The sequence below is a fragment of the Bubalus bubalis genome, chromosome 4 (genome assembly GCF_019923935.1).
Source record: "Bubalus bubalis isolate 160015118507 breed Murrah chromosome 4, NDDB_SH_1, whole genome shotgun sequence".
Classification (NCBI taxonomy): Eukaryota; Metazoa; Chordata; class Mammalia; order Artiodactyla; family Bovidae; genus Bubalus; species Bubalus bubalis.
In genome coordinates, this window is record NC_059160.1 from 147116459 (window position 1) to 147138002 (window position 21544).

General features: G+C 49.9%; 1 protein-coding gene across 3 annotated transcripts in view; it reads right to left on the reverse strand.

Annotated features, from left to right (window-relative positions):
- Positions 1-21544, reverse strand: part of LOC102416033 (prosaposin) — a 33570-nt gene that overhangs the window by 2140 nt on the left and 9886 nt on the right. Inside the window, exons 2-13 of one of the 3 annotated variants that reach the window (XM_045165550.1) lie at positions 12943-13076; positions 10792-10866; positions 10110-10235; positions 8968-9171; positions 8441-8584; positions 7260-7316; positions 4880-4885; positions 2989-3120; positions 1420-1515; positions 908-1094; positions 664-821; positions 263-343 (exon numbers count right to left, since the gene is read on the reverse strand). In XM_045165550.1, coding sequence (XP_045021485.1) covers positions 263-343; positions 664-821; positions 908-1094; positions 1420-1515; positions 2989-3120; positions 4880-4885; positions 7260-7316; positions 8441-8584; positions 8968-9171; positions 10110-10235; positions 10792-10866; positions 12943-13076 — 1400 coding nt within the window. Of the gene's footprint in view, positions 1-262; positions 344-663; positions 822-907; positions 1095-1419; positions 1516-2988; positions 3121-4879; positions 4889-7259; positions 7317-8440; positions 8585-8967; positions 9172-10109; positions 10236-10791; positions 10867-12942; positions 13077-21544 lie in introns of all 3 variants that reach the window. The other 2 variants (XM_045165549.1, XM_045165551.1) reach the window with 2 other exon arrangements.

The window sequence follows — 21544 nt, forward strand, 5'->3', positions numbered from 1 at the left end:
TATTAGGTTTGGCTCAGCTAATCCTTTTCAAAACTGAGATTATCAGCTGCTAGAAGCAGCTAGAATCAGAGCTCTAATCACTCTCCCAAAAAGGCAAGGTTGCTCGGTAAAGTGGTGGGGCCTGGAAGCCTGGTTCTCTCACACACTGTCCCCAGACTCTGCCTCCAGCCCCAGATCTGCGAGGAACCCTTCCAGGGTCCACACAGCACTCCCCTGCCAGGCGGTATGGCCCAGGAAACTACCAGCCTAGCACACGGCTTACCAAGCACACGAAGGAAGGGTCCATCACCTCCACCAGGATTTCTATCAGCACCGGCTCATACTCCGTCACAAACTGGTCACACTGTCAGGGAAACAGCAGCGCGGTCCGGGTGAGTGCAAGCAGAGCGCGGGCAGACAAGCAGGGCGCGCCACAGGCTCTTCTGCCAGAACTTCTGGCCCTGCCAGCCTCCCTGCCCAGGTGAACTACCGACCCACACCTGCTCATCTTCCTCCCGGTGGCTCCACTGGAGCCAACAGAGCACCTCTAAGAAAATCTCAGTGGACTCCACGGCAGAGGCAGAAATGGCAAAACTTCACCCAGAGGTACAGTCGATGAGTGCCCAGCTCCTACACTCCCTGAGCAGGTGCTGACATTTGGGCCGAAAGCAGCCCACGGCATACCTGCTTCCGGTACTGGTCCGGCAGGAAGCTGCAGCCTTTCTCGAGGGCAGCCAGGATCTGCTCCTTGGTGCTGTTCTTCTCCAGGTTGCGGTCCAAATAGCCCACCAGCTTCTTGCACACCTCGCAGAAGCCACCGTCCTTCCTCGGCATCACACGGACTACATGAGAGAGCCCAGGCTCAGAGGCGGCGAGGCCCCGCCTCAGCCAGGAGGGGCCAGCCAGCCCCAACCACCCCGGGGCTCACCCGTCGCTGCCGGCAGCCCCCGGCTGGAGCAGAGGTGGAGCATGCTGCACACCAGCTCGGGGCTCGCCTCGTCCAGAAGGATAGACAGGATGGAGCTGCCGTAGGTGTCCACCACCTCCTGGCACTGCTCAGCTAAGGATGTGGGCAGCTTCGAGCACACTTTGTCCAGCGCGTGAATTATTTCTTCCTGAAACACGAGAGAGGGTGAGTGAGAAGATGGGAGGCCGCATGGGGATGAAGAGACTCTGAAAATGCTGATGGGATCAGGAAACCAGCCAACAAGCAAGGTGCTGTCCCCCAAAGGTTAGAGCTCAGAGCAGGGCAGGTGCCTCCTCCAGCCCCAGCCCAGAGGGACCTGCTGGTGGGGAGTGGGTGTTCCAACCTCCAGGCTGCTGTCCCTCACCCGCCAGGGCCAAGCCCAGGTCTTCTGCTGGTCCCCCCACGAGGCCATTCTGGCGCCAGGGCCAGGAGAGCCGTCCCTCGCCACGGTAGACGCCCCCAGACCCACGCACCTCCGTCCTGTTGTTGTCGATCAGCTTGGCCACCTCCTTCACCACAAACTCGCACACCTCACAGTAAATGTCAGCCTTCGCGGGGGCTGGGTCCTTCTGTTAAAAGGGCAGGAGAAGAACACTGCCACCGAGAGCCTCGCCTCGCCCCCGGTCCTGCTCCTCTAAAAGGGGGCCGAGGCCAGGATGGGCTAGCATCGCCCAGAAGCCACTTTCTGCTGCTTTCCAAACAGGGCGGGGCTTCTTCCTCGTGTCTGAGCCCTGGGCCCTGCTGTTCCTGTCCAGGCCTTTCCCTAATGCTCCACCTCCCGCCCAAAACTAGGACGAGAAGCAGTAACTGTCCCCCAACCCTAGAGAGCTGTCCATTCAACATCTGTTTGGTTCCAGTCACCTCATCATTCAGCATTCATTCTGGGGAGATGAAGGAGGCAGTAGAACAGAGGACCCACTATTTTACTATTTAGAAGACAGTTTTAAACCCATCTGAGATAGTCTCCTGACTTTCAAGTCTCAGCACCTGAGATTGCTTTTCTAGAGCCTATCTTTGATAAAACAATGCTGAACAGAACTTTCCATGACAACCTTCTCTAGTTGTACCATCCAGTACAGCAGCCACTGGCCATGTGTGTCTACTGAGCACCTGAAATGTGGCCAGCGTAACCAAGGAACTGAATTTTGTTTTTAAGGACCACACACGTCTAAGAGTACAAGCTATGCCTCTCCACTAATGCAGTCAGCGAGATGGGCCACAGCCTCTGAGCATCTGGACTGGGCAGGAGCGGGAAGGGCAGTCAGACACCTAACCCATGCGTGGTCCACACAGGGCATATGCTGAGAAGCTTGGAGGAAGAAACAAGACCACTAAAGGTCAAGCAACACTGACATGGAAAGTTCCAGAACAAGAAGTGCACACGCGCACCAGGTGGTGAGACACCACACGCCTGGGCGCTCCTTGAACACAAGGGTGATTCTGTTCACTGTTGACGAACTACTGTAGGCCTCAGTCTCTAGAACACTACCTCACCCATAAGAAGTGCTGCTGCTGCTAAGTCGCTTCAGTCATGTCCGACTCTGTGCGACCCCAGAGACGACAGCCCACGAGGCTCCCCCGTCCCTGGGATTCTCCAGGCAAGAACACTGAACAGAAGTCAATTATGGAAGGAAGATCTTTACCAAGTGGAGGGTGCTAAGGAAACAACACAACACAAGCAGCAGCACCCAGAGGCGCTCCTGCACTAACCCTGGGAGTGTCCTGGGAACATCGAGCTGGGACCCTGGCTACAGCGTGGGGAAGGATGCGGGAGCGGCCACAGAAAGCGCATCAGGAAGGTCTGGCTGGAGCCAGGCACTGGAAAGTGGCCTTGAAAGGTGTGTTAAAAACGCAGACTTGATCCATGAGCACTAGGGAGCGTAACTCAGGAAAGAAACATATGACGAAGAGGGTGCCGCTTAGTTTAGGGGAATGCTGTAAACTAATGGTCCCCAACTCAAGTAACCTTAGAAACCAAGCAGGGAGCCACAGGCGTGTGCGCCGCGCAGGGCAGGCCATCATAAACCAGGGGCACTGGCTACCTTGATGGGCTCCACCAGCTCCAGGGCGGGGATGACGTTCTCCGAGACCACCTCAGCAGGGACCAGGGTCTTCATGGGCATCTCCTTCACCTCGTCACAGAAGCCAACCAGCACACAGATCTCCTTGGGTTGCTGCAAAGGGCACAGAAGCAGCTGTTAAGAAGCAGGCACGCATTCCCCACACACACCGTCCCACGCTCTACACACAAAGGTCAGGGTGCCGGAGGAACATCCTAGACCCAGTGTCAAAGCCTGGTCAGGCAAAGACTCATGTTAAATCTAAGGGGCTTGTGCAAATACACATGTACCAAGGAGGCCATGCAAAGCTTTGAAGGGAGATCAGCAACCAAGGTCGCTCCAGCCAGGGAGCACCCAGAGAAGCACGAACCCTGGCACCTTTCACCGGCAAGCGAATCCTCTCCAAGGCCACCTGGCCTGTGCTAGAACCTGTTTTCCCGTTAAGCTGGCTTGCTCTCAGGAGGAAGTAAGCTATATGTTCTTTCTGGAGGAAGAACCAGCATGCCCATGACCTAACTAAGCCCCAAGTGTTACAAATAAAACCATACTGGATCTTTCAGTGGCAGGACCATTAAAAATGATGCATTACGGGGAAACACTGACTTTTTATAAAATCACAAGTCTGTGTTCATGATGGCACACACACAGCACACACCAAAGCCCAGTCTCCCCAAGTGATGAAGCTGTTCAAGTCAGAAGATCCGCAGATTGATCCCCTTCCCCTCCAGACACCAAACCACAGAGAACTAGAGTCTGGACAACACCTTGACCATTTCACTATGAAGGTGGCCAAGAGCAAGTGAAGTATACATGCTGGGTATACTTTGTAAACAAATGCGCTCAGCAACTTGCTCTGGCCTGATGGCATCTGCCTCCCACCACCAAACCATAAAGCAGCGAGAAAAGGATTGTAGAAACAAGCCCTATTAATGGGAGAGAGCGAGCCCGCTGCCATGGCTTATGGTATCCTATCTCTGATAGACTTTAAGAATGGGGAAAAAAATCAGAAAAGGGTTGCAGACAGAGCAAGCTTTTTAGAAAAAAGACCAAGATCAGGAGGTGTGGATGCTTTGTCTCTGACCAGTTTTGCTATACTAACTCCTCGAGGAGGCCTAGGTGAAAATTCAGATATTACAACCAAGGTGTTCTCCTATTAGACTTCATAATACCTTTGAAAATCTTGAATTCTAGAACTAGATGAGGGCAGCGCTCAGTCCAACCCTGAAAGGGCACTGGTTCAGTAAGTCCAGTCGGGGGGCTCGGTCCCCGGGTTTTGCCACCAATGGCCTTGCTCTCAAGCTGTCTCAAGTGGCTCCACAACCCAAAGGACCCCATCACCCGGAGGAGGAGAAGCTATAATCAAGAGATTGTTTCCAATTCTCTGGATCCAACAGACAGGGGAACAGTCTGCTCGCTATTTGCAAATGACTCACTCATGCAGCAGAAGCATTTCCGGGCTGATGAGAAACACGACTGTGACATGCAATGCTCTCCCGAGGCCTGACAGAAACAAGGTGTCCCCCTGGACTCGGGCCGGCACTGCAGAAAGCAGTGGCCAGAGGCCACCCACAGTTCCCCACCCACTGGTGGCCTGAGCGTGGCCGGCCACTCCCTCATCTGACCAGAGCATAAGGCTCTGCAGGCTTCATTTTCTGGTCCCCCTGCAGGGGAAACGAAACCCCTGACCCCTCCAGTGCTGAATCACACAGGAGAGATGTAGACTCTCCCCCTGCCAGCCGATTCGTTAACAGAGAGAGAGAGCCTACCTGTCACAATCATTCCTTGTATCTGTCAGAGCTGATACAAAAAAAGATGAGCAAAATAACTACAAGCAGCAGCAAACCACTACTACAAGCAAATTCCCATCACATACCTGATCCTGCTGTTGAACAAAAAAAAAACAGGAAATCGGAGATGAAAATAAGAGAAAGGAAAGGACACAACAGTTAAGAAAAAATTAAAACAACAATAATCAAGCAGTTAACTAGGTGTAAAAACATCTGTCACCAGAAGTTTAGGGGAAATGCCCTTTCAGGCATCTATCAACAACCGCCTACTACTGCCTGCACATGGGGGCCTGAAAGCTGCTCTCCCTTCAAGGGTCAGACCACACTGTCCAGCCTGCCTGTGCACCGTCCCCTTGTCCCTGACACCGAATCGGAACCCTGAGCAGCAAGTCCCCGGAAAGCACCAGTTATGAAGGGCTCGCCTCGCTCAGAAGCCAAGCCCACCTTGCCTGCAAGGCTCTCGCCTCAGGCTGGTGATGAGCAGCCGGGAACAAGACACGGGGCTGCACAAATCAGAGCACCGTCTTAGAACATCAAATACACCCAGAGAGGTCACTGAGCCCTGGCCCAGGTCTCAGGGCACTGCCCCCAGGTGGCCAAATGCCAGCCTGGAAGGCTGGTCTGACAATGCAGGCATGCCTCAGTTTGGTGAGCGTCACAGGTTACACAAATTGAAGGTTTGGGGCAACCTTGCTTCAAGCAAGTCTACTGACCCCCCCCCTGTTACATTTGCTCACTGCATGTCTCTGTGTCATATTTTGGTAATTCTTGCAGTATTTCAAATTTTTTGTCTTACTAGTTAGTTAAGGTGATCTGTGTGATCAATAATCTTTAATGTTACTGCTATTACAGGCTTCCATGGTAGTATTTTTTAGCAATAAAGTATTTTTATTTAAGGTATATACATTGTTTCTTTAAACCTAATGCTACTGCATACTTCACAGTGTGGTACAAACGTAACTTTCATATGAAATTTCAAATGAAATTTTTTTGAAAGCCAAAATATCCGTTTGACTCACTTTATCCTGATCTGATTCGCTGTACTGCAGTGGTCCGAAACTAAACCTGTGGTGTCTCCGAGGCAAGCCCGCACGCCAAAGCCTCGCCCTTTACTCAGCAATCCAGTCTTACTTACCATTCACCTATCTTGAGGGGAAAAAACAGGGATGTGCATGTCTATCTCTTTGGCTCTACGGATATTCATCATACAGTTTATCCTAAGAGCAAACCTGAAAACAACCTCAACACCAGCCATAAGGAATTTTATCTGTACAGTGGAAATATTATGCAGCCATTTAGCAATGGTACATGCAGTATATTTAATGACCAAGACGAGTTTAGACAAAAATGCAAAAATACGGGTAATCATCCCTATTTCCAAATATGTCTACGCAGCATGATTTTTAAAAATAAAAAATATTTTGTTAGCTATGACGAAGCACTTAACTAGACCATGCCACATCAAAGGCTTATTTTTTTCCTGCTTTAGCAGCATGTCTTTGTATGCAAAAGCCCTTTGCCTTTAAACTATTTTTAGAACAAGGCAGGGTGTGAGTAATATTTCCACAAAAATTCTATTATGCCTGATGGAACCCCTGAGTGGTCAGATCAGGGCCAGAGAGTAACTCACTTAGGCGTTACAGGCCCTAAGGTCTTAACTGCTCAATCCTACTATTACAGTGCAAATATGGGTATCACTATACTCCAATAAAACTACCGGGCCATGGCTTTCTGATCCCTGGTTAGAGAACAAACTGAAGAACTGTAGGCCAATCTCAATGCAGTTAGGAAGTCAGCATGACAGAAAGCAGTATTAAATACAACCCACCCCTCACCCGCTGCGGATCAGATAGATCCTACGAGGCCAGGGCATCTTCCCTGTGTGAGGATGCCTTCAGACCACCCTGCTCTGTACCGTTCCCTGCATGGAGCTAGCTGGCTTCCCTCCACGCAATGGATGTTTTCTGCCTCTAATAGTGGAGGACCACCCCCAACCACCTGGATGTATCGAGCAAGGGCAGCGGTTACGGGCTCAAGCAGCAGCCACGGCCGACACTGCTGCAGAGCGAGGACCAACCGTGGGAGGCGGATTCTCCTCGCTCAGAACTCAGGCTACAACAGAGCAATCCTCAGGCCTGGCCGAGCTACAGAGCAGACTATTCCCACGGGTCCCGGAATGAAGGCCAGATACCGGAAATCTGATGGCCGGCTCACAGACACAGAGGCAAACAAACCACCAGGAAGCCATCACGGCAGTCCCGAGTGTCAGGCTGCTTCCGCCCTTCCCCGGCCCAGGGAACGCAAGGGGGCGGTACTAAACTGTAGGTGGTCAAAGAGGGCTCCTTTTGGTTTAATTCAGTACTCAAAGGTAAAAGAGGGAAAATAAACTGTACAATTTTCAAAATCCTAGAAATCACAGCCTGAGACAAAGAGAAATGCTAACAAAGAGCTTCCCCCAACACCTACCATATGCATCACCATTTGGATAGCAACTTCCGAATACTGGTTGATGTAGTTCTTGCACTGGAGAGACAGAAACACACTTTGAGTAAAACACTGCTACAACAATATATCAACACGCCAGCCTTTCCAACAGTGTCAACATGCAAATATCAAGGCAGGTTTCCAAGAGCAGAATCCTATCAATGTCTGTTCTGGGCAGCCTTAATAAGACAAAAAAATGGCAAAGTGTTTTGAAAATGTTTTCCAAAGGCCCTTAAAGATAAGGTCCTCCAATCTCCTTTTATGGCCCTTGCTTTCCCCAAGGTCACACAGCAACTACTCAGGGGCAATTTAGGCTAAGTGTGAGATACACTGATCAATTTGAGATTACTTCCCAAATTTGTTTAACACGTTCTTAGACAGGATTATAAAGTTTAAATCTAGTATAATCCAGTTAAGTTACAATGATTTTCATAAACATCTAGGTATTTCTTGCAGACCCTCTGGTCATGACTGTGAAGTGTCTATAAGTAAGAAAACGGAGAGCAATATAACAGCCCTCAGAGAGGTTAGCCTAGGGAAGCCAACTGACACAGCAAATATACAAAGACTCTTCAATGAGGCTAAGAGTTTCCCAGGTTTAAGTGGACAGGAAGGGACCCTTAGCTTCCAGAGCTCCACCTGGAAAGGTGGCTCTAGAACCCAGACCCGGGAGTCCAGGTCTAACAGAGGTTTAGCTTCCTAGTTGTCAGGCATTAAACAGCATTTGGTTTTAGATGTCAATCTCATGAGTGTGGTTAACGTCAACAGGGTCCAAGAAATAAAACCTTCGTGGAGCTAACAGAATTTCTGAGTCCACAGGACCAACATCCTCCAGAGTTAAAGAAGGGGTGCTGGGTGAGCCTCCTGTCAGCCAGGGGCCTGAGCTTCCCCCAGGGAACCGCCCTGCGGGTGGCAAGAACAGTACAGTTAGAATTATGAACATATGACAGCCCAATCTTTCACACCAGGGTTCTACGTGGTTCTCTTCTTGTTTCTCACACACGTGGCAACTGAGAGAAAAGAAGAAAAATCTCTTCCTCAGGGCCCTTAGGTGGAACCTGAAGTGGTACCCCAGAAGTGAGCTTTCTTGGCTGTCCCACTCCTATCTCCAGAGCCCAGCTCCCTGGCCCAGAACACCCTGCGATGCAGGAGGCAAGGCTCACCATGTCGGACATGCCAGGCCCCAGGCGGTCGCACTCCTCCTTAGCATGGTCCACCAAGGCCTCGACAAAGGTGGAGTTGGTCCTCAGAGCTTCCTGGACGTCGGTTACCATCTGAATGCAGTCCTGGCAGACGTTTCCATTAGCCTAGACAGACAGGGTGGTTAGGCTATACACCCTCCTTAAACAGCTCAGGGTATTAAGACTCCTACATGTTCATACTATAGCACTAGAATTGAGTCCCTAAACAGTTCCTAATGTGCTTTTATAGGCTCTAAAGTGACTAAAGTTTAAAATCATGCGGGCATTTATCACAGTGAAACTTAACAGGAAAGGGGGCGTGTTAAACATCCCAGTTCTTCAGAATCTCCGTGGCTCAACCATCTGAAGGGTGGCTGGGGTAACTGTGGAGTCAGGTGAAGGAATGAGGCCCCGGTTTCAGAACTGTACACACGGCCCCTTCCGTGTCTCAGCTCTGGTTCCACCCCAATCCCAAACGGGGCCCTGGGCAGCCTGGCCCAGCGCCTCACCTTCTTGGGCTGGGGCTTGCTGTGGGAGCCGTCCTGAGGGTACAGGAGGAAGGGGATGTTGGCCATGAAGGGAGCCACCACCTCAGCCATATCCAGCTCCGGGATCTGATTGGACTCAAGCTGTTTCTGGTGATTCAGCTCCGCCAGGTGCTTCTGAAGAGACTCGCACAGGTTGAGAGCGGAGCACACCTCCCCGGGATGGCTCTGGGGGGAAAGAGACCCAAATGGAAACCCTCGCCCCAGAAGCAAACAGGCCACCTGGTGCCTCAGAATTCTCCCTGCTTGACTCACGTGCCCATGCCCAGCTCACAGGCACCTCAAACTAAACCACTCAACCCTCCACAGCTCCATTTTAACAAATGGTGCTACCATCATCCTCCCAGAGGCACGGGCCACAAACCTGGAAGGCACGACTAACTCTCCCCTTGCCTGCAGTCCCGTCCACCAGCAAGTCTAGTCCATTTATCCTCTAAGACAACGTGCAGCTCTCCGCCTCCCCCGCCCGCCTCACATCTCATACCTGACCGTCCCGCCAGCTTCCTCTCTCGCAGCTCCCCATTGGTGGGACCCAGATCAACCCCTCTGAACAAGGATCCTGTCACTTCTCCCGTGAAGCCCTCCAAGGACTCCCCACTGCACTGGCAATGCTGGAGCATGGCCTGAGGTCTTGTGGTGACCCCTGCTTTCCGCACCAAAACTGTGGTCCCCGCCCAGGACACCCCTGCCCCACTAGAGGTTTTTAGAGTTTTTCCAAATTCATGAATTTGACTCCTTGTTCCTTGCTGAAAACCCAACCTATGACATGTGGTTTATGCATAACAGATACTTACTAAATGAAAGTCCAGCATCCTTACGGCTGACATGAGTTATCAAATCAACACCTGTAACTGTTACACCAGCTTACATTCCCTCAATAATTCTATGAGTTCCCATATTTCCTATACCCTCCCCAACCCTTGAGCATTACAAGCTGAGTGGCCTGCTGTGCCAAAGCCATTCTGGATGTTAAAACTGTAGAAAAGATCTGTTGACAAAATCCTAATCTACCAATGAACTCTCCATCGTGGTCACTGTAACCTGATCTGGAACCTCCCCTGGCTTCAGAGGTGCCCTAAAAAAAGAGGCTCTTCTCCATCACATACCATCTGTCCTTTAATCATGTCCAGGATGACTGGGAGGTATGAGTCGACGATCTCCTTGCAGGAGGCAGACATGTTCGGCTTAGGGAGCCAGTCACAGGTCCTCTCCAAGTACATGAGGATCTCTTGCTAGAGAGGACAGAGGCAAGAGTCAGACCAGAATGGACCTCTTCGCCAATGGACAGAATGCAAGAGGCCCTCCAGCTCCAGCAGCCCTCAGGGAAAAGGACATGGGAGAGGGCTAGTGAGGAGCCGTGGCTCTATTAAACCAATGAGGCAGAAAGCAGACGCGAGCACTATTCAAAACAGAGATGCTCGGACCTGCAGTCTGACAGGCACAGGGAACTCTGAGCAGAAATCGCCAAAAATGAACCTAAAGGTTAACAGCATGTGATACAAACTCCCTGTCAACCAAGGGCATTGAATGCTGAGCTCAGGAGTCAGCAAACTAGCGCCCACGGCTTGTTTTTGTACAGCCGGCGGCTAAGAAAGATTCTTACATTTCTAAAGGACGGGGGTGGGGGGATTACGTGACAGAAACAGTCTGTGGCCCATGGGACAGTTATTTCCCACCTGGGCCTGGACCATTCCCAGTTGGACCCCAGAATCACGGCTCTGTGAGGAACCGATGCACGGCCACAAAGCCGCCACTCACACACGGTCACACACACTGGCGGCGGCCCACCTCGGTGGCGTTGTCTTTCAACAGGTTACCAGCTGCAGTGATGACATCTTTGCATATGTCGCAGGGAAGGGATTTCTAAGAGGAAAGAACACGAGAGAGGTCTGTATTTGTAAGACAAAACTCACTGCACATGGCTGAAAATCACCACGGCCTTCTTTCTCATTCCATCCAGCCAGGGCCACCTCTGACACACCAGCACAGGCCAGTCCCCAACCCAGGTGAGAAGCACCGACACCGCAGGGCAGGATCAGGCGTGGCCGATCACTACTCCGCGCTCCTGTGGGAAGCACAGAGTGCCCCCCACCCCTCGGCGCCTCGCTCAGTGCGCCTGGCGCCAGCCACACTTCATATACCTGCTCACAGCACATCTGTGAGGAAACTGAGGCTCGAAATCTATCAGCTGGAGGGACTTCCACGGTGGTCCAGTGGCTAAGACTCAAAGCTCCCCAATGCAGGGGGGGCTGGGTTTGACCCCTGGTCAGGGCACCACATCCCACATGCCACAACCAAGAATTTGCTCGCGTCCACTGAAGATCCTGCTTGCTGCAACTAAGACCTGGCTAAGTGACGTGAAAGTCACTCAGTCGTATCCAACGCTTTGTGACTGCATGGATTATACAGCCCCTGGAATTCTTCAAGCCAGAATACTGCAGTGGGTAGCCTTTCCCTTCTCCAGGGGATCTTCCCAACCCAGGGATCGAACCCAGTCTCCTGCACTGCAGGCAAATTCTTTTACCAGCTGAACCACAAGGGAAGCCTAAGTAAATAACTATTTTTTAAAACCAACTGGAAATCAGAGTAGCAAAAATCAGAGAAAATTGGTACTCTGGTGCAGAGAAAGGAGGGGAAGGCAGGGAAACAGGCCCAGCCAGACCCTCTGCACATTCACACCAGCGCCACTGCCAGCCTGTCATCTGCTTTCCACCTCCTGGGCCGTGCTGCACGCCAGTGGGGGCCACACGTCACTACTGCAGAGCTCAGAGACGGAAAACCCGGCTCCCCTCCGTGGCCCAGGACCATGCAAGGTCTAGCCAGTCCTCAAAGCTTGTGGGGTGTTCCCTTCTGTATGTCAACTGATTCTCGACCCGTGAAGAAGGAACTGACACGTCTCAACTGACACAGGTGAGATAAAGGAACACCTGTGAATTCAGCTGCATTTAGAGAAACTGCCTTGAACCTTCGGACCTAATCAGGCTAATCCCATGCGTGGGGCCACTCAGGCATCCTGAATGAGTGCCCGTGAGGTTCAGATGTCCACAAGACTGCCCTGTCGAGAGAGATCGATCTAAAAAGCTCCCCTCATGACACACTCAACTTCAAAAGAGGAAGCAGTATTAAAAACAAGACTAGAAGCAAATGAGAAACAAAATCTGAAATTTTGGCCACAGATGGCAGGTCAAGAGTGAATTCAGAAACTTAAAGAGCAGTATTATTTAATTAATCCTTCTTCTCTTAGTGAAGTACTAGGAGCCACTGACAAGTTTTAAGACTTCAGGCTCCACAGAGTCAAAGCTGGCTTGTACCATGGGTGGAAGCACTTCCCGGAGTCGGCTGACTCAGCCAGCAGAGCTTGGGCATCTCCTGAGAAGGTTCAGACTGCGTGCAGTACGCACTTGAGGTTTGTCATCTCAAGAGTTTTCCCACATTAATGTGCTATCTACTTATCACTGCTCAGAGGAAAAATCAGTGGCATCTTTTCCAGGTTGGCTATAACTACAAATGAAATTATTGACAGCTACCAAGCTCTAGGGTCTGAATCAATGATGTGCCTGTTTGAGAGGCAGAGAGAGAAAATACCAAAAGAGGGGGAAAAGATTTTCAAAAGCTTAGCATCGACTTTGATGAGTGACAAGGGCAGAGCTGTACCCATGGGTGCAGCCCCGGGAATGGCAGCCACACCTTATCTGGGGCAGAGAGCACAGAGCGGGGCACACGAGGAGGCCTCCTGCCCGTCTGCACATGAAGACATGAGTGACTGGGGGAGGGGGGCCTCCCCATGCCAGCCCTCCATCACTCCCTGTGGGTACCCTGCCCCGCCCCCCCCCGCCCCCCCCAAACAGGTCCTGCCTCCCCAGGGTCATGGGGAGGAGCAAATAAGAGGAGGCAGGAGAGAGCGCTGCACTGAAGGCAGCCGTTGCAGACAACACTCACCACACTCGGCTTGCTCCAGACGGTCTGCAGGCAGTGCTGCACGGCCCCGCAGTCGGCCGCCGTCTTCACATTCTGGCACCACACGGCCGAGCCTCTGGTACATTCCCTCAGGCCCAGGACGGGGCTGGCGAGAGCTGCAAGCAGAACCAGCGTGAGCACGTGGCCCGCTCCCACGAGGCCCGCCTCCCTCGCTGCCCCGGGAATGGGCCCTGGCATTCTGTGGGAACACTCGGCCGCCCCTCCCCAGCTACAGGAGACGCGAGTCGCAGCCGAGGAGCCGCACTGTCACCTGTGTCCCGGGTGGGGAGGGACTGCCCATCTGGTTCACTGGTTCAGTAACGGTTTTCCTCTACCGCTATTTTTAGAACAGTATCAGGCAATAGACCAGTCATTTTAATCATTATAAACTTCCACGAAGTAAAGAAAGAAATCAAAAAATAAAAGACTGGCAGGTTTAAAAACAAGATTCAAACTTCTACAGAATGAAAACTAGCCAAAGCTTAAAAAACTGTAATGAGACCACCAAGATTCATAGCCTATAAAACAATGGCTCTTGCATTCTCAGTCAATCCTAAAGGAAATTAGTCCTGAATATTCATTGGAAGGACTGATGCTGATATTTTTGGCCACCTGATGCGAAGAACTGACTCATTGGAAAAGACTCTGATGCTGGGAAGGATTGAAGGCAGGAGAAGGGGACGACCGAGGATGCAATGGTTGGATGGCGTCACCGACTCAATGGACATGAGTTTGAGCAAGCTCCAGGAGTTGGTGATGGACAGGGAAGCCTGGCCTGCTGCAGCCCATGGGGTCACAGAGAGTCAGACACGATTAAGCGAATGAACTGAATGTTGTTGTAGTAGACAAGACCCTTTATAAATCAATTGGGTGAGTTTCTGCATATAAACAAATCAACTAGCAAAAAACAAGACTACATAGCCACTGAGATATCACAAAGTGTATGTGTGCCCACTTGAAACCAGTTGCACGCGTGGAGTTTCATCTATGGTGTAACAAGGCAAGTACTCGCATGGACGTCACAGCCACAGAAAGGGGATTAGCAAAAAATAAAAAGACAGTCACCTGGGACCAAAGAAATGCAGGTTAAAGTGAGAAGGCACCATATGTCTAAATAGCCAAGGGGAGACAAAAACCTTGTCACAAAACAGTGACAAATTTGTGGTAAAAATGCATCATCATAAGGCTGACAGCAGTGTGACTGGTAGGCGTTTCTCAAAATGTATTCATGTATTTTAAGAGCTGGAGAGAAAAATTCCTCTTCAAAAGTCCACTTCTAATAAAACACTGTCGGCAAATACAGTAATTTAACAGGTAAAATCGACACACATAAGTATATATATTAAGTAAAATTTACGATATTAAAAAAAGGCAGATGTAAGCCAAATGGTCAAAAAATCGGGGGAAACTAGTGATATTCTCACTAAAATATGCAGCTGCTAAGCTGACATACTTATAAAGATGACGTATGTCAAACCAAAAAAATTCAAAAAGAATACGAAATTGGGGTTTTACAAAAATCAGAAAATAAAACAATGTGGTTGGCTAAATTATTTAATTCCCAATGGCATGTTGTGTGTGTGTAATTTTTAAACAATACTTTATAAACTGCCTGAGAGCGCTTGTGTGTTTCTTAAAACAGGTCTATGCTGCTGCTGCTAAGTCACTTCAGTCGTGTCCGACTCTGTGCGACCCCATAGACGGCAGCCCACCAGGCTCTCCCGGCCCTGGGATTCTCCAGGCAAGAACACTGGAGTGCGTTGCCATTTCCTTCTCCAATGCATGAAAGTGAAAAGTGAAAGTGAAGTCGCTCAGTCGTGTCCAACTCCTAGCGACCCCATGGACTGCAGCCCACCAGGCTCCTCCGTCCATGGGGTTTTCCAGGCAAGAGTACTGGAGTGGGGTGCCATTGCTATGGTATTCCTTAATTCTGTAACTGAAAAACAGCAAGAAAACTCTTACATTCACACCTCACTAGGAAACTACAGGTTATATCAGGCTGCACGTAGATGGACGATCGCCCAGGGGTCAAATTCCAGCATATATCAAAACAGGGCTGAACTAACTTCTATTGCAAACAGAAAACATTTGCTGGGGGTCTGGGAAGAAAACCCCAGAGCCGTGAAACAAACAGATTTAGCACCTCAGGCATCATGCTGCTTCACCCAGTAAACCGAGAGGACACGGCAAATTCTACAGACACCTCTGTCTCTCACACCCACCCTCCCACCATGGGCTACGCACAATGAGGGTGGCAGGCGCTCTCCCTCCAGAAGGAAGGAAATGCCATTGCTGAAACACTTTACTAGCATTCAAGTCTGGTTATAGTTCCACAAACTATTCATGCAAAGATGGGAGTCGCACATTACCAGAAAGTTCAAGTCAGATGACGTGCGCCCCTTCAGACACCAACAAACAAATTCCCAACCTGCTGCCCAGATTACAGCCCTCTCTGACCTTTCGGAGCAAAAACATCACAACCCGCAACCAGTTCATGAGCTTAACAGAACTGGCCACATGCCAAAAGCTGTTGGTCTGGTTTGGTCTCTGTGGGAAGACACGTGCCAGGTTCACAACAGCACCACACTCCCCAGACAGTGAACCCTAACAGAGCCTGAGGGGCTGGGCCCTCAGCTGCGGGGGGGAGGGCGGAGCGGCCGAGTCACGAGGTAAGGGCTCTGAGCGGTGAGGGGGCCACAGAGACAGCCCCAGACCGGGGGCTACCACTGGCACCTCCCACGCTCCTCCCAGGCACTGGTCTCGGGGTTCTCCTGAACGGTACCCACGAAGACACACTGCCTGCTTCCATCTCCACACACGGAACGCAGATTACCAACAGGAGCCTGCAAAATGAGTCTCTGCACAAAGGAACACAGAGTGGTACAGAGAAGCAGAAGGATGGGCCTCAGCGGATAAAAGCAGGGCCAGTGAACAGCACCGCCTGCACAGGGCCTGACCACCATTCTCCATCCTTACAAACACACAGTCCCGGACAACTTTCATCCGACTCTCCCAGCTAGGAACTGACGGAAATCGATCAGGTTTCAGGAACACGATGCACCATCGCAGGCCCAGGCAGCAAAATTGCTTTGTAACTTGTTTACTCCCTTAGGAACGTGAAGCAGTAACCACCTGCTCTAAAGACTTTGCTACTTGTTCTGGCCAAGCCATTCTAAATTTAAAAAGTAGCCCCTTTTATCTGATATTGGTCAAGCTACCAAGAACCCAAGGTCATTTCCCAATTCCAACAGTTACTGAGTAGTAACAAGCCTGCACCTCAGAACTAGAGATAAAAGATGCAAGGTAGCCCATCTGGTAGACCTAGGAGGTCACCCAATCCACACCTAAGAGACTTCATGGGCACTGAGAAGTGAAAACTGAAGTCCCAGCTCCTAGAAATTCAGTTCTTAGCCAGACATCCCCATTTACCTCCAACCTAAAGCCAGATTTACAAAGGTGCATATTATTAAGATGGCCTGTGGTGGGATTTCCTAAGATGACCTAAAACAACTGTGTTTTCTCAGGTTGGTAACGAGGCTCAAACAAGTCTGGTAATGCCAGCGAGCTACCTGCTGAGGTTCGGAGCTTATTCCAGGAGCTGGTCTCCTGGAACCAAACAGTGGGTCAGAACAAGTTCCGGACACAGATCCTTTCCCCAGAAAATGCTCTTGTACACAAAACCCTCACACCCCTTTCAAGGGGCTCTCAACAGCTGTGCAGAGACCAAGCTCTAGCGGTAAGCGTGGTTTTTCTCCACAGAAATGGGAGAACAACTAAGATGAAGATGTAATCATTAGCCCCACTAAGACAAGCACAGGGCCCTTGGGTGGGAGATCAAGGTGAAGACAGACAGACTCCTGGATCCCAGAGCAGAAGGGACAGACACTGCAGTGCAGGCCTGGGAGCAGCAAGGAGGATGCCAAACTGCCTGGGGCGGCCAGGGGCGGCTTCTTCCAAACTGAAAATGAAGTGGCACCTGAAAGACTATCTAAGGAGAGATGGTGGGGGGGGCGGGAGGTGGTGGTGGTGCAGGGGGCGTGGAGTGGGGAGCAGTGCTCTTTATAAAGGCACAGCACCGGGCTCTCTCTTTTCAGGAGCCGGGCTGCAGCAGACCTCAGGCCCACTGGGAAGGGCCCCAGCTGGCACTCCGCCCTTGTGATGGGTCCTGCGGGTGACAGCACACGCTAGTGTCTCCAGGTGGGATGTGGGAGAAGCGAGAGGGAGGTGGGAGATCCAGATGACGGGCACCTAATGGAGCGCAAGGCTCCACCCAGAAAGACCAAGCAGGGAGCGGGGCAGCAAGAAGTGAAGGGGACAGCTGGACAAATAAAACCCTCTGGGTTAGGTTTCAATCTGAAGTCTGTGCAACCGGAAGAGAGAACAGAGCAGCAAGAGCCAACAGCACGAGGACGGAGGTGGGGGAGGACCCGGGGGCACCGGCAGGCAGAGCACGGGTGTGTGCCTACTTCCTGGGACAGTGAGGGGCGCGCAGGTGGGAAGGTGAGGCCCCTGGGAGACTGGAGGCGTTCTGCTGGGAAACGGAAGGTTTCCAGGACATGCACAGTTACCGTCACAGGCCAAGGACACCTTCCACCTCGGACACGGGGGCAGACCTGCTCTGGGCGGTGGGTCCAGACCCCAGCGCAGTGGGGAGAGGTGAAGGGAAGCAGACCGCAGCTCAAGGTAAGAAACACTAACATCCACAGGACGTAAAAAGGCAGTGGGTTGGCTCATTACATGATGACCTTGCCAAGAGCAGGAGCAACCAAGCAGAGGAAATGCCCAACCTGTGAGGGATTCTGTGTAAGAGGGATCCTGAGTGGTGAGCGGGGGGGATCTCTAGGGGCTTCAAGTCTTCACTCTCATAATAACGAGGCAAATGACATTCAGCATTTACACATAACCAATGTTGAAATTACCCTAAACTACTTTCTTAGGTGTTATTTCTCAAAACATGTTCCCAGCAAAGCTTTCATCTCTATTTTGATCTTCCCACACTGCCCCCAAATACCAACTTCCTTCTCTGAGGCAATAGGCTGAACTCGAAGAAAGTTCTTAGAATGTCTGCCTGACCCCCTGGAGATTTCTGATTTAAGTCAGTCATAGTAAGCAGAATCACTGCTCAGGGTGAGGCAAGCACCATACTTCTTAGTTCAAGGGCCTGGCATTCGAGCCCTCGGTGACAAGCACTGGTGGGCTGAAGTCAGACAAACAATGGCCTCAGAGTCACTGAACACCACAGGCAAGTTTCATTTTATTAGAACAGGGTTTTGGTTTTGTTTTTAAAGACTTCAATTGTTATTCCCTTAGGAAAGGGGTGGGTGCTCTATTCCCTTTTTACTCCCCAGGCTTAGAAGAAAATAAGCAGATGTGTTCTAAACCACTCCACATGTAAGTCATCAAAGATGGGCTGCAATGGAATTCTACCGTCTTGAGAACAGTTGCCATGAGCCGATCAGCCACGGGCTTTGCTTGTGGCAGCTTCAGACTCTGGCCAAAAATCCTGTAAGCCTGGGGGGGCAGCGGTGAGAGCTGACCACAACCATGTACATTTCAGGTGCTCTCATGACGACTCCTTAAGTGAGAAGGAACTAAATCCCGAGTTTAGAGTGAGGCTTCTAAAGCGACGTATCCACCGTCTAAGTTAAAACGTGGTTTACTGAAAAGAAAATAAGATCTGCCTGCAAGACCTGTCCAAATGACCTCAAGCAAACCATTATCCTTCTGAGTTTGTTTTTCATGTGTTTAGTGAGGATTTTACTGGGTTGTTTTGAGAAACACGATGACAAAACTATGCACTTTCAACTGCCAGAGTACTACTCTCTCAACCATCATTCCTTACCATCATCTCTCTGGAATCTTAATTTATCTACATTATCCCCTACCAGACTGGCTCTGAAATCAGTGAAGGTTCAGAACATGGCTCTATTACTTCCAGTCACATGACTTGTCAGAACTTTAGTCTTCCAATCTGCAGAATGGGCCTTTTACGAGTACCTACTTCAAGGGATTTGTAAAAATTAATCTATTTGTAAAACAAAGTTAGTGCAGTGCTGGCAAGCTATGAAAGTCCAACGAGCACCATTACTATTTCCATCCATAGCAGTAACCAGATCTTTCTCAGGTCCTGCCCAGAACAAGCATTCCACAAATAGCTGAATCAAGGCTGTTCAATTTGCTTTCTCTACATTTAATCAGGCCATTAAATGGCACCTCAATGAACTGGAGAGCTGCACCCCAACAACCTCAGAAGTTGCTGGTTGCTAAATTAAGACCCAGAAATCAGAAGGAGAGTGAAGCACGGGCTATACTGTTAATGAGCCCAGGAGCAGAAACTGCGTATCTAGGAATTAAACAAGCCCTGCATGAACGAAAACGAGAGGTGCCCAGCAAGATACCAGTAAGAGCACCAGCGAAATGCTTTCTGCAATTCATATAACTGCAGCTACAGGCTGATTGCCCTCCAATCCCAAGAAAGCTGCCACTGTTCAAAATATTTTTGGAACCCACCTTTTTAAAAAACCCTTTCAAAACCTCTCCTTTTCTGGAAGGGCAGGAAGCAGTGTGGCAGCATGATCACTGCCCTGGTGATCAGGGGTACACAGACCTGAAGAAACCCCTGCTCTGCTGTCTATGATAGCCAAGCCTCGGACAACTCACTAATGGCACAATACCTGCAAAATATGGAAAGTAAGAGTGCCCTCTTCTCGGGAATTCTGGGAAGACTAATGAGAAGGGAGAGAGAGCACTGACAGTGCCGAGTACCTAAGCAGCTCGGCTGATGACAAACCAGCTTGTTATTAACGGTGATCCTGGGGGATGACAAAGGGAGGTGGGCACATCCTAATTTTTATGTTTTGGCATAAATTAACCTTTTTTTCATGTTACCTTTAAAATCAGGGAAAAAACTGTTAAATCTTACAACCTGTTATAGGGAACAATTATCGCCCAGTGTGGCAAAGACCACAAGTTGCCCCCTGTATCTATTCTCCACCCGTTTCAAAGGGACAGAACTACAAATTCTTGGCTACATATAAGGCTGCCAAAATTAAAAGCCACATTTCCCAGTTCCCCTTTTAGCAAGATCTGGCCATGAAACCACATTCTGGCTGATGGAGTGGATGTTAGCAGAGGTTACTGAACTTTTAAAGACAAATGTGATAGCAGGAACTCTGGCAGCCAGGATGGGCCACAAAGAAAGGGGCTAAACTTCAAGGATGCTGAACACTGCTGCTGTTGCTGCTGCTGCTGCTGCTGCTCAGTCGCTTCAGTCGTGTCCGACTCCGTGCAACCCCATAGACGGCAGCCCACCAGGCTCCCCCGTCCCTGGGATTCTCCAGGCAAGAACACTGGAGTGGGTTGCCATTTCCTTCTCCAATGCATGAAAGTGAAAAGTGAAAGTGAAGTTGCTCAGTCACATCCGACCCATAATGACCCCATGGACTGCGGCCTACCAGGCTCCTCCCTCCATGGGATTTTCCAGGCAAGAGTACTGGAGTGGGGTGCCATTGCCTTCTCCGATGCTGAACATTAACCCAAAAGAATGTGGGTCTCTGAATTCTTTTGGAAATAGAAACACTATACCAGCCCTAGACTGCCTGGCTCCTGAACTTACTATGATAGATAAGAACAGTTCAATAATATTTAAGCCATCATTATTCTAGGTCTCTGTTGCCTGCAGTCAACTGGCGGCTAACTTTAATAACAGCTTAATCATCTACCTCACTCAACAAAATAGTCTCCAAATGACAAGTCTTTACTAAGGCTTAACTTCATTAAGGATATTTAAATATCTATGTACACAACATAATTGACAGAAGATTTTCAAAAACAACCTGAGAATGAAGTGGGTAATTATTCCTAGAATGTGTATTTTATGCCCTATTGGTTACAACAATCAGTCTTATTATTTTAGCCATATAAAACCTTTTCTTTTTAAATATTTCCGGTAACATAAGCTAAATACTGTTCAAATGAGATTATAAAAAAAGAGGGGGGGGAAGAGTGTTACAGAAAATGCAAGCAGCATCCCTGTTATCAATAATCAGAACACTCAGCACACATTCCACAGGGCAGTGGATCTGATGCCTGGGTAATGCACTGCCATGGCAACAAGCAGGTTGCTAGGAAACCAAGAGAGATGAACCCCAGGAGGGGCAGCATCTACCTCGGGTCCCCCGCATTCAGGCATTTCTCAGGAGAATTTGTGCACTTAGATTCCCTAAGAGCAAGGAGATAATACAATGCAATCAGCACTGACTACTCGATCAAACAGCTGGTGTCACAAATACCTTCGGTGGCAAAGAACATTTGTCTCTTCTTTATAGGATCTTGCTTTTGGAGAACATTCCACAGAGCTGAATAAAAACACTGCCCATTTAATCATTCAGAATGGCATTAGCTAAGAGGCAGCCTGCCTTGATCTGGAGGAAATAAGGTCCAAATATTCCTCTTATCACAAAAGAAATCTGTGGCAATAAAGCCTTCAAGCTCCCTAGGCTGACATCCCATTACCTCTGGCCCAGATAAGCTATTATTTCTTTTTTTTTTCTCTACATAGTTTATTTTTTATTATTACTTTATT